This window comes from Meles meles, chromosome 15 (genome assembly GCF_922984935.1).
Source record: "Meles meles chromosome 15, mMelMel3.1 paternal haplotype, whole genome shotgun sequence".
Classification (NCBI taxonomy): domain Eukaryota; kingdom Metazoa; phylum Chordata; class Mammalia; order Carnivora; family Mustelidae; genus Meles; species Meles meles.
In genome coordinates, this window is record NC_060080.1 from 8167493 (window position 1) to 8180461 (window position 12969).

Here is a 12969-nt window from a genome sequence, read left to right on the forward strand (position 1 = left end):
ATTGGATTTTCATTGTGTTTGAGAAAAAAAATCAGTTATTATTTCTTCAAATATATTTTTCTACATTCTCCTTCTCTCTTTTAGAGTAATCCAATAACATACATTAGGCTGCTTGAATTTGTTCCGTAATGCTCTGGTGCTGCAGTCATTGTGTTTTGTTTCCCCTTGTTTCATTTTAGATAGTTTCTATTACTGTGTTTTTACATTTGTTAATCTTTTTTCCTGCTGTCAGTCACATTTCGATTGTTTCCTTATGTATATGTGTGTGTGTGTGTATTTTTTTTTTTATAAAAGCAAAGGAGTCTTGTATAACAAGAAGGAACTTTTCTCCTAAGAGAGAAGTTGTCCTCTAAGAAAAGAAGAAGGACAGTTTTAGGTAGCACATGCATAAATGTACATATGCATTGATGGACAGATGATAAACAGTTACTTGTGTTTGTTTATTGATCAGAACTCTTCTTTGCAAATGACAGAAACTCAACTTGAACTACCTTAAGAAAAGGAGAGCCATGTATTGAGTCATGAAATAAAAGGAGAGGTTGAATAAATGAACCACCAAATGTCAGAGATGCAGCGGGTTTCAGAAGGACCTTACGTTAGGTATTAGACACTGCAGAGACTATGTTGTCTTTGGTATCTCTCTTTGTGTTGTCTGTATCGTATCTCAGTGCACAGTGGCTTCTTCCATGAAAACACCACCTCTCATTGCTGCTGAATTACCGTCTTCAGCTTCTAGAGGGGGACTGATTGTTTTAAACAGTTTGAAAAATTCCAAGAAAAGACCGATGACCTATCCTGGGTCAGGTACCCATCCCTGAATGCATCTATTATCCCTGGCAGGGCAGGGCAAGTCCAAATACCAAGATGGCAGCTCCCATGAGAATTCAGGGTCCAGTTTCATCTTCTTTCTGAGGCTTTTTAGTTTTGATTTCTAGAATTGGAGTCTTTTTTTTTTTTTAACATCTCTAACATTCTCAATCTTTTCTGTAGTTTTTTAAATGGATAGAATTTAATTACAATAATTGATTTAATGTTCTTATCTACTAATTTTATCATGTGTGTCATTTCTTTTTTTTTTTTTTTTTAAGATTTTATTTATTTGACAGAGATCACAAGTAGGCAGAGAGGCAGGCAGGGAGAGTGAGAGGGAAGCAGGCTCCACGCCGAGCAGAGAGCCCGATGCGGGGCTTGATCCCAGGACCCTGAGATCATGACCGGAGCCGAAGGCAGTGGCTTAAACCACTGAGCCACCCAGGTGCCCCATGTGTGTCATTTCTGAGTCAGTTTCTATTGATTGATTTTTCTGCCTCCTTATTATGGGTTGTATTATCGTCTTTAAATATCTGGTAATTTTTGAGAGGATTCCAGACATTGTAAATTTCACCTTATTGGGGCTGGGTGTATTTGTATTCCTATGAATGTTCTTCAGCTTTGTTCAGAGATGTAGTTAAGTTACTTAAGATGGTTTAATCCTTTTAGGTCTGACTTTAAGCTTTGAGCTTTGTTAGAAAGGACCAGTTTAGTCCAGGGCTGTCCCTAGGCAAAACCCTCTAAGTATTCTATAATGTTCCATGAATTCTGAGGTCTTCCATGCTGTTAGTGGGAACAGGAATTATTCTAAACCCTGTGTGAGCTTGAGGCACTGTTCCCTTTAATTCTTTTGGATGGTTCCTTTCTTGGCCTTGAGTAGTTTCCTCATCTAATGCACTGATCACTCCTCAGCTGACGACTTGGGGGACCCTCTGTAGCTCTCCTGAGTTCTCTATTTATGTGGCTTACTCCTTTCTGGTTCTTCCCCTGTGAACTCTTGATACCTTGATTTCCCTGGACTCCCGTGCCGTTCCTCAAGTCAGGGAGAACAGTGACGCTTTGCCTTGGTTTCCCTTTCCTGAGCACATTCCAGAAACTTCTTCCAGGAAGAAGCTGGGAGCTCACCCAAGTTGGTTCCCATTTCTGAGGATCACTGTCTTTCACTTCCTGATGCCCAATGTCTTGAAACACTCTTGTTTCATATATTTGTCCAGGTTTTTTGTCATTTCAGATGGATAAATATGGTTCCTGCTCTGACTCTGCTTGTCCTTTGAACAGAGTTGAATGCAGGTGCTTCCCACCACATCAGAGTTGGGGAGAAAGAATGCTTCCTCCCAAATGACATCCTGCCCTTTTTCATCCCCCTTCATCTCACGTTGTCAAGGTGACATGGGGCCACCACAGCTGGGACAGTGCTGTAAGACAGGGGAGACCATGCGTTTTCCACCCTGCTCTCTGCTTTGCTTCTTGAGCACTGTTTGGCCAGTGCACCAGGGGCAGGGCAAGGCAGTGCTTGGACGGCTGACTCCCCTTTGTTCCAGAGTCTGCAGATCAGTCGTGCCTTCCTGAGACAGCAGGCACGTGGTAGTGGCCAGTTTGCCAAGCCAGCTCTCCAGTGTATAGAACCCCTGGCATAGTCGAAATGCTAAGGACAAAGAATGAAGACAAGGAGAACAGTAGATGAGGGAAGGCCTCAGAAACTCTGCGGAAGGTGACTGATTGCCCTGGTAGAACTCTCAGGGTGGCATGGCCGTGCTAAGGGTCCGATCTTTGTAGATCCAGAAACTTGTCTATCTTTGCTCCAAAAAGCCACTGTGTCAGGAGATGCATTCCAGCGAGATAAACCCACAAGAGCATCATGGATTGGTGAAGCCGATGTCAGTTTGTTCCTACTGAGAAACACCGTGGCCTTCAGGGGTGGGGTTTTCCGCTGGGGCTCCGGGTCTGTTTCTGATGTGTGGGTCGCAAGACCATTAACAGGGCATGTGGTCAGGTGGGGTTACCACTTTCGTGTGGAGACGCAGATGGTAACAGTTTCTGAAGCCCAAACTGGGGTTTGTTTGACTGAACGTGTTCTGATTTGTAATTCCTGTCAAATCACGTTTAGGTACATTTCTGGCTACTCATTGGCCTTGAAATGAAGGCTGAGGTGTGCCTTCAGGATGGCCGCCCTCGATCTGGGGAAGGTGATGCTGCACTCACGTGCCGAGCGCCGGCGGCTCTATTTCCAGTGGGAATGGGGGCAGATTACACATCAAGCTGATGAGAGACGGAACAGTCATTTGTTTCCTTCATGCCTCTTTGCTCATTGCACAAATATTTACTGAGCCGCTCCTATGCACCAGGGCTGGAAAGTTCCAAGAAACAGCGGACCCGTGCCCTTGTTTCCTAGCTGGAAGTGCCCGAGCAGTTTTCGATTCGACTTCTAAGGAAGCCTTCCCTTTCAGGTCGGAAACAACCAGCTTCGGGAGGAAACACAAGCTGCGTGCAACCTGGGAGTCGCCGTGCCTGCGTTGGTGGCCGTGCTGGGTCTCCCGCTGGCCGGGTGCCGGCCCCTCTGCTCCTCCCAGAGTGCTCTGGGCGTCCCCGAGGTGGCCAGCAGCCCAGTCACGGCCCCGTCTCTCCGTTTGTTGCAGGTTCCCCCGCCTGCACAGCGCGGTGATCAGGACCTTTGTTCTCGTGCAGCACTATGCGGCCGCGATGATGGCCGTGAGCGGCCTCTCGCAGATGAAGGACTACACGTCGGTGGAGACGCTGGAGATCACCCAGAACCTCATCAACGCCCCCAAACAGTGCCCCTGCGGCCACGGGCTCATGGTCCTGCTGCGGGTGCCCTGCTTGCCGCTGGCGGCCGTGGCCTACGAGCGACTGGCCCACGTGCGGGCGCGCCTAGCCCTGGAGGAGCACTTCGAGATCATCCTGGGCAACCCCAGCTCTGGCATCACCGTCGGGAAGCACTTCGTGAAGCAGCTCAAGGTGGGTGCCGGGGGAGGGACGGGCGGGGTGACAGAATGGCAACAGACCCCTCAGCGAGCCTGTCCGTCACACCCCCTCCATGGCAGGCCACCCCTCTGGCCGCCTCTCTTGTCCTGGCCACGCCTGCTGGACCAAATTACTTATAAATGTTGCCCCACCCACCACCAAATGCTTTGTCTTGCCCTTTTTTTTAAGATTTTATTTATTTGAGAAAAAGAGGGAGAGTCAGTGAGCCAGAGTTGGGGGAGGGGCAGAGGGAGTAGCAGACCCCCTGCTGAGCAGAGAGCCCGATGTGGGACTCCATCCCAGGACCCTGAGATCATGACCTGAGCCGAAGGCAGATGCTTAACCGACTGAACCACCCAGGTGCCCCCCGTCTTGCTCTTTCAAACTTCTGGGCTGCAGTGTGCCTCTCCTTCTTCCTGGTGTTAGGTCCGTTATTAAATGAAATGAGACTGAGACAAAGTGAAAGTTATTTAAAGCTTTATTTTATGCCAAGCATTAGAAGTCAGACTGATCGGCCAGGGCCATCTCCAAAGAGAGCGACCCCTCCCAATCTTACAGGCTACCTTTTACTGAGTAAAACTGTAACCCATATCTTGGTATCTCAACCCACCGGGTTTGTGTGTCTCTTGCTGAGTGGCTAGTTTCATCCGGTCTGGTGATGTGTTATTCAAGATTACCCCATACCAAGAACTGTTACAAACAGTACTTTTTGGGAAGGCTTAGTCAATTAACATATTCAGTGTAAATAATAAAATCGTCGTCCTTCCCGAGATGGAGTCGTTCAGGTTTGGGCAAGACGTTCTCACTGTTACAAACAGTTCGTCGTACTGACTAGATGTCTCCATCTGGCCTGGCTCGTCCTTGTATTCTGGGCTCTGCTATCAGGAACTAGCCGACTACATTTTACTGCTTTCCCGGACTCGCTTCTAAGTAAGTTTCTCTGGGAGGGAGAGTCAATTTAAGTTTATTGCACAAACAACAAAATGGCTGTTTACCCAAGATGGAGTTTCTCTGGCTAAGTAGCTCCTTACACTGGGAGTGCTTTTCTTCTCCTGGACTTAGCCAACACTTCGGGCCTGTAGAACTCAGCTCTGGCCTTTTCCTCTTTCGGGAAGCTGCCCCTCCCTGCCCCTTGGTTCTCCTCTGCACGGGGGCAGGGGCTGGCATGGTGCTGCCTGTCCTCTGGCTCTTTCCCCAGGCGGTGGAGGGCAGGGACCACCCCCACAGCTCAGCACCCCCAGACTAGCACAGTGCCCAGCCCCCAGCTCCTCGCTGAGCCCACAGGGAGGGAGGGAAAGCGCGGGAGAGTTACACAGAATCCCGCGGGAAGAGTTGAGCAGCAGCCGTGAGGGAGAGGTCCGGTTAGAAAGCTCCGTGCAAGCGGTAGACACAGCTGCAAACGCACACTTGGTCCCGAAGACGCGGCAGCAGACGGCCGGTGACGGCCGACAGGGGCCATGCCGGGCGGCTGGGAGAACGGCCGGGAAGCCGATGACACGCTTTCTTGTCCTGCGAAGAACTGTCCTTTTCGCGAAACGCTTCTGGTCAGGACCGCGCCATAGAGCTGTCAGAGCTGGGCCGGTCCGGACGGAGGGGCTCGCCCGCCTCACTGCTTTCCGTGTCCCGCAGACGTGGCAGAAGATCGAGGCGGCCGACTGGCGGCCCCGGACCTACCTGGAGCTGCAGGGCCTGCCGTGCATCCTCATCTTCAGCGGGACGGACCCGCACGGGGAGTCCTTACCGAGGTGAGCAAGGGGCCTTTGGGGAGCCAGCTGCCCGTGCCCACGGCGCTGGGGGGCGGTCAGGCCGGCCTGCCGGGGCCCGACGGCAGGTGGAGTCTTCACGTTCATGGTCACCATGGAGTTGTGTGTTTATCTGACCGTTTTCCGGCCGTGGCGGTGGAACATGTCTGAGGTCTGGGCACCGTTCCCTCATCCTCAGACAGGCCCCTTTTAGGCTCCCGGGGCTGGTGGGGTGGCTGTTGCTGGGCCTGTGGGTGCAGGTCTTCCGGCGGGCGTAGGGTCGATGCCTCTCTTGGTTTCTCCCCATGAGGATCACCACGTGCGTTGGGGAAGGCTCTTCCGTTTAGGAAAGAATCTGATCCGAGCCCCACATCGGGCTCTCTGCTCAGTGGGGAGCCTGCTTCCTCCTCTCTCTCTGCCTGTCTCTGCCTACTTGTGGTCTCTGTCTGTCAAATAAATAAATAAAATCTTTAAAAAAAAAAAAAAAAAAGGAAAGAATCTGATCATCTTGGGGGTCAAAGCTCCATTTCTCCCGGCGTCTCGCGGCTGGGATGGTGGGGCCCTCCCGGGGGACGAGGTATTCTGGGAAACGGGGAGGCGGCGGATGCCCCTCCGGAAGGGCTGGTTTCCGCACACAGAGCTGACTGTCTCAAAGCTGTCTTCCGTTGGCGACCACAGCCACACAGAAGTCAGCTGTGAACCCACTCAGTGTCTCCCGGGGTCTCTGGGCCGTCACATGGACAAGTAGACACTCAGGGCAGAAGGTCACTGGGTCTCCAGTAAGGCAGTTGCTTGAGTGAGCGGCAGCAGTCCGGCTCCTGAAGGTTTACGTAATACCGTGGCGAGGGGAGGCAGCCACGCCCTCTTCCCTGTAGCACAGAACAGTACGAGGGGACACTTCTGAGTTCCTATATCGTGCCGGCACCGTACCAGGCTCTTCTCAGGTGCTGTAGCTCATTTTACCCTCACTACGCTAGCCCGGGGGGAGGTCATATTTCACTGTTCCCTTTGAGCAGTGAGGGAATGGGACTTAGAGATTAAGCGCGGGTGGCAGACCACGGACTCCGGGCTGCCCACCTCCAAAGCCGGGGTTCCTCCCCCTGGGCCACCCCACGCATGCACGAGGGCTACTGCACACGGCGTCCTCGCAGGCCAGGTAAACGGGCACTACAACATTTGACCTTGGTTGTTGCGGTTCACACGGATTATTTCTTCCATCCCTCAGCTCCCTAAGAACGAAGACAGTGCCTTAAGCCATCTTAAATTTGAGCAAGCGTTTACTGATACCTTCTCTGTATTAGGCCCAGTGTTGGACTTTCCATAGAGAATTTAGTCTTTGCAACGGTAGCATCACTGTCCCGTTTTGTAGATGAACAGACGAAAGGCCGTTTGCCTGAGGTTGTAGAGCCTGAGTGGAGCCCGCATCTGCCTCTCTCCAGGCGCTTGCCATTTCCATCCCCCAGCCCGGGCCCTGCATTGGCCTGACCTCTGTGCCCATTCCCCTGCCTCTCTCATTGCTTGTTGGTGTCTGTGTTCCCAGACTCCTTTCTCATATGGTGGTGACTTGTTACTCTGTCCCTAGCATCCAGCACCGTCCTGGCACATTTTAAGTGCTGACTGAACCGTGAAGTGTCGGCCAACTGCATACAGTCCTCAGACAGTGCTCTTAGATGGCTGTTAATTCATTCTCGTCTTTGAGATGAGAATCTGAGCCTGCGGGAAGTTCGGCTTGAGAAGCCTTCTGACCCTAGGATGTAGCAGAGCTGGGGTTCAGGCCCGCTTTTCTTCTGGCCTGCAGACGCTCTCTCGATGCCAGGACAGAGCTGAATCCATGGCAGGTGCCTGCAAGAGACTTAGTTTTCAACTGACTTGGTTGCCAAAGGCTCACCGTCTGGCGATCTGTGTTTCCGTTTGCACAAGTCCCAGGGCCCTAATGAGGCGGCAGGGGGCTGGTCCTGATCCCCATTCCCACCAGCACCGGAGAGGGGCCTCACTGCACAAGACACTCAAAGATACTGTCTTTTTCCTCCAGGTCTCTGAGGTACTGCGACCTGCGTCTGATAAACTCCTCGTGCTTGGTGAGAACGGCGCTAGAGCAGGAGCTGGGCCTGGCCTCTTACTTTGTGAGCAACGAGGTTCCCTTGGAGAAGGGGGCCCAGCATGAGCCCTTGGAGAGCGACGCGGAAAAGCTGAGCAGCACGGACAACGAGGATGAGGAGCTCGTGACGGAAGGTGAGGGGTGGCGGGTCTACCTCGCCTTCTCATCTTGGGGGCAGCCTGCACTGTGCGGCCCTCGGGCCCGTCTCATGGGCAGGAGCTCTGATGAGCGCGGTCTGGGTAGGTCTTTGCAGGAGATGGCACGTCCCTTGTTGCATTCTGATTTTGCTTCCTGCCCGTCTTTCTGGAGGTACAAGAAAATGGAAATCCCAACTGGTTCTTCCGAGCTCCAGAATTCTTAGAGAATAGGAAGGGAAATTGCGCTTTCTCAGGACTCTGTTTCCTGCTCTGTGTGACTTGTCGGTGGCGTTCCTGCCCCGGATGAGTTTTCCTCTGTGTGAGTCAGCGGGATAGATTGATTATGGGGATTGACGATAAAAGGCCAGTTTCATTCAAAGACATGACAATCCAGTGCTCTGTTTTAGTAGGACCCATGCGTCCGAGCAGTGCCTGGGATCGGACTTGGCGATAGCGCAGCACGAGAAAAGACAAAGCTGTTTCTACACACATGGGAAGCGTTTGTGGGGTGTGATGCGGGGTCTTCCCGCTGACTGTGTGACTCGGGACACCTCCTACTTCCTTTACTGGCTTCAGATTGCTTATCTGGAAGACAAACTAGAAGACCCCCTGGACAGACTCTGTTGGGGCTGTAGCGACCTTGCATAAACATGATTGTGACCCTGACATTAAGATGCCTCAATCTTCCTGTTGTCCGTGGGATGAATCCGCATTCCTGGCATTTTACAGCCTGCCTCTCTAGTCTCTCTGTTCATGCTTCTCACACTGTCCCCCGTGCTGTGGGTCACACTCAGCTCATCAGGGTTCCCTGGCTGTGCGCTGCTCTTGTCACTCTGGGCCACACAGAGGCTCTCCGGTGACTTCGAGCTCCCTCTCCCCTGTGCTTTACCTAGAAACCCCTGCCAGCCCTTCAGGCTCAGGTCAGGTCACTCCTTCCAGGAAGTCACCTGCTCCTGTTTTCCTGTGCCGGCTGGGAGCCTGGCTCCTGGGTCTCTGTGCGCTCCTTACACCCATACCTGTGGGTCCTAAGAAGGAGTCTGCGTGAGCTGGGAGCGCCTGAGTGGCCTGCGTTCCCCACTTCTGTCTCTCGGGGCTCTGTCAGAGGCGGTGCCTGCAAGATGGTAGCTGGGTCGACGGATGGATGGATGGATGGATGGACGCATGGATGGATGGTTGGACACATGGATAGTTGGACGCATGGATGGATGGATGGACGCATGGATGGATGGATGGACTCATGAATGGATGGATGGACGCACGGATGGATGGATGCATGGATGGATGGATGGACTCATGAATGGATGGATGGACGCATGGATGGATGGATGGATTCATGAATGGATGTTTGGATGCATGGATGGATGGACGCATGGATGGATGCTAGGTGTGAACACACTTTGCAAACTCAAGTGCTGGGCGAACACATGAGATGATGATTATGAGGCATTTTCAGCACGTGTGTCTTGAAACAGGTTCCACCTCGGAGAAGAGGAGCCCTGTGAAGAGGGAGAGGTCCCGCTCCCATGATTCCGCATCTTCGTCTCTGTCCTCTAAAGCGTCCAGTAAGTCTCCAGGTGGGAAACAGTGCACTTCTGGATGTTTCTTTTGGATATTAGAGAATGAGAAGAGATCTTTATTTTCACCTAGAACTGGAAAGAGAAGGGAATCTTTGAAAACGAGTTTCTTCGGGAGTGATTGTGTTTCTGGATTCGGGTCTGGGACGTGAGGAGTTTGGGGAGGAGCTCTGAGTTCCTGGGAGAAGATCATGGACTCTGTCCCCCTCAGTGGCCTGCGCTGGGGGGTGTCCCCTTGCTGCTTCCCAGGCAGTTGTTGGTTTAGGGAATGAGTGTGCCCCGGGGGAGGAGGGGGGCTGGGTTTGGGTGTTCTTGTTGAGCCTGAAGGCAGAGAGAAGAGCACCCAGATTTCCCTGGGGGGAAAGCAATAGAAGGCAGCAGGTGTCCCCTGAGCCCTGGAACCAGACCGCAGGGAGCTGTGGGGAAAACGCCCAGTCTCTGCCTTGGGGAGGCTCAGCGTCCGGGAGCAGTCAGGACTGGCCCGGTGAGATGGTACCGCCTGTCTTCCTGTTGCGACCGTTACCGAGAACCCACTTTGTATCTGAGTCCAGGCGGGAAGACAGGTGAGGTACAGCCCGCTCTCGGGGAGCCCGTGGTCCCTCGCTGGTGTGTGATGTGCCGCAGAGGCCTCCTTGCGGTCTGTGCGTACGCTCACGCGTGTGAAGTGGGACAGGCAGGGGCAGATTTAGGGGTCGGGTGCGGCCCGTGCGGGGTTCAGTGAGCAGCTGGCCTGTGGGTCTCGGAGGAGAAGATACTCAGGAGCGGGGGGGCTTGGGCAGTTGGAGGCACGTGTGGCGTCTGGGCCCAGGACGCGGTCACGCGGGCTGCAGCTCCGTGCGGACGGGCGCCTGGCTGGGGTCAAGGCACCGCTGTGGGGGTCAGAGCACACCGGGGGTTTCGGGCCAGTCAGAAAGCCAAGTGCTGTAGCCTCTGGTGTCCTCTGCCCCAAACAGTGTAGGGCGCCCAGGGCCCCAGGCTGGAGCTGGGGAATGGGTGAGTAGGTGAATCTGCTACTCCGGTAGCCGGGCGTGGGGCTTTGTTCTTCCCCAGTGCTGATGGGATTGCTTTCTAGAAGGTTCTGGGGACACACTGCTCCGTGCAGTGTCTTCAGGAGTAGAATGTCCAGGCTGCGAGCCAGGCTCTCTCTTTCCGGAGTTCTTCCGTTACGTGAGGTGACTTTCGTACTTACCTGGCAGGGGAGGTACCGCGGTCGCTGAGGTGACTCTCTTGGCCCGGACTCTTCAGAAGGTCCCGAGATCCTTAGGGGCCTCGGACGAGGTACTTCTCATGGTGTTGGCTGCCATAGACTTCAGAGATGAGGGGACGGAGGCCCGGGGAGGTGAGGTTTGGCCACAGCCACATGAGTTGGGCTGGGGACTTGGGTGGCCCTGGGTCTCATCTTTATCGACCGGCAGTTCCCCTGGATTCAGCTGGGGACAGACCAGCGGAGGTCTGAGGTTGAAGGAGAGAAACATCTGTGTGGGCATCGGTCCTCAGGGTCCCGCCAGGCGGGCCCTCACGACCTAGGGGAGCGGATGAAGGGGTTCCCTTGGTCTGGTTTTGGGATCTTGTGCCTCTTTGATGTCCTTTGGGCCCATCTGTCCCCTTGCCCCAGGTCCGGGTCCCTCACAGCCTCCCCATATCTGCCCTTCCGCTGTCACTGCTTCAGGGGCCTTGCCCGAGGGCGAGTGTCTCAGCGGGAGCCTTCAGCGGAGGGGGCCGGCCGGTGCCGCATTTCCCCCTCTGGTGGTTCCCGAAGCACCTGGAAGGGCAGGCTGCCCGCGCAGGCCGTCGCTGAGTGGCGGGGCCCCTGCTGGGGAGCTCGGATCCACAGGGGAGGTTGCCCGAGCGGCGTGGTGTGTGGGGGTGCGGGCTGAGCCAGGGGCAGGGAGGCGGGAAGGCCTTTCTGCGGAGGGTGGTACGGGGGTGTCGGGCCTCCCTGGGTCTGTGTCCTAGGGAAGGACAGGGTGAAGGCTACGGTGCAGCATCCTGTCTGCTCTGCTTCCTGCGGGGCCTGAGGTCCGCAGGGCTGGTGCGAGCCGGTGCGCGAGCCCTGGTGTGTCAGGCTGGGGTTGGTATGAAGACAGCGAGGCGCTGCCCGGTGTGGGCCACACTCACCCAGGTCTCAGCGGGGTGCACGTGGGGGAGGGGCGGAAGGAGGGCCCTTTGTGCGGGGCTGCTGTGCCAGCTGCCCCTCCTCTCCCGATCCTTCTGAAAGTTAGGGAATTCGAGCGTTTGGTTGAAGCTGCTGAGTCCTGCGAGTCTCGCTGGCAGTTTGAGCTCGAAGCTGCCGCTGCGCTGGTGCGGAGGCGCGACGAGAGCTGCCGCAGGGGACAGCAGGGAGGGGTGCTCCCAGGAGCACCTGCACAGGGTGTGTGTGGGGCCTGAGCCCTCAAGGCAGGGGCTTGTGGAGCAGATTGGGTCTGGGGGTTGCAGCGGGGCGGCTTTTGAGGCCATGCGCCGGGTGCTGGGGTGAGTGTGGGGTGACGCCGGCTCTCTCTCCGGCGAGCCATGGGTCTGTCATGAGACGAGAGAGTTTCTGTTGACCCAGAGCGGGATTTTGTTCGGGAAAGTTCCCGGTGATTGTCCGGTACGGGTAGTTTGTGTCACAGGAACAGGAATGGTGGGTGCTTCGGCGAGGGTCCTTCCTGGGGCGTGACTGACAGGCGCATGCCCTCCCCAGGCTCAGCGCTGTGTGGCGAGTCCTCGGCTCAGCCCGGGGCACCCTCGCAGGCGGAGCGGGCCAGATCGCCACAGCCCTGCGGCCCCTCGGAGGAGGCCAGGGCCCCCGGGGAGAGACAGAGGCCCCAAGCGAGTCGGGGGCCACCATCGGTCATCAGCAGGCACAGCCCTGGGCTGGCCTCCCAGCCGGACCCTGGCCCGAGAGCCGGCCAGAAGAGCGTCCAGGTGTCGGTCACCCCGTTGTCCTCCCAGCTGTCCTCCTCGGCCTCCTCCCCTTCGTCTGTGGCCCCCGCGGCCGGGATGCTCAGCCCGCAGGCCTCCCAGTGCTCCATGACCAAGGCCTGCCGGCAGCCCCCCATCGTCTTCCTGCCCAAGCTGGTATACGACATGGTCACGGCCACCGACAGCAGCGGCCTCCCCAAGGCTGCCTCGCTCCTGCCCTCCCACTCGGTCATGTGGGCCAGCTCCTTCCGTCCCCTGCTCAGCAAGACAATGACGTCCACCGAGCAGTCCCTCTACTACCGGCAGTGGACGGTGCCGCGGCCCAGCCACATGGACTACGGCAACCGCGCCGAGGGCCGCGTGGACGGCTTCCACCCGCGGAGGCTGCTGCTCAGCGGGCCCCCTCAGGTGGGTGCTGCCCCGCAGGGGCCTGGGCTGCGTGGGGTCCTCGTGTTCGTGCCCGCGGGGCGGGTTTGGGGCTGACAACATTCCCTTAGCCACATCCTGCCGTTCCCATGGCAGACCCTGCGGGGGACGGGGGGCGGAGGTCGGGACCGGCTGCTGCCCACGGCTGGCTGACGTCCAGGCTCGGGCCTCATGTTCCTGCCTGCGTGATTGGGGCGGAGAGCTTCTCGGGGGGTGCTTCTCCTTCCCACCCCGACTCTGCTCTTCCCGTGTTAGTTTATTTGGTCCCCACGGCCAGTCTGTGCCAGTTAGAAACA

At 55.7% G+C, this 12969-nt stretch overlaps 1 protein-coding gene across 3 annotated transcripts in view; it reads left to right on the plus strand.

Annotated features, from left to right (window-relative positions):
* Positions 1-12969, plus strand: part of GREB1 (growth regulating estrogen receptor binding 1) — a 135637-nt gene that overhangs the window by 102205 nt on the left and 20463 nt on the right. For 2 of the 3 annotated variants that reach the window (XM_045978641.1, XM_045978643.1), the window contains exons 18-22: positions 3447-3786; positions 5422-5537; positions 7567-7766; positions 9242-9343; positions 12027-12655. In XM_045978641.1, the coding sequence (XP_045834597.1) occupies positions 3447-3786; positions 5422-5537; positions 7567-7766; positions 9242-9343; positions 12027-12655 (1387 nt within the window). The remainder of the gene's footprint in view (positions 1-3446; positions 3787-5421; positions 5538-7566; positions 7767-9241; positions 9344-12026; positions 12656-12969) is intronic. The other variant, XM_045978642.1, reaches the window with a different exon arrangement.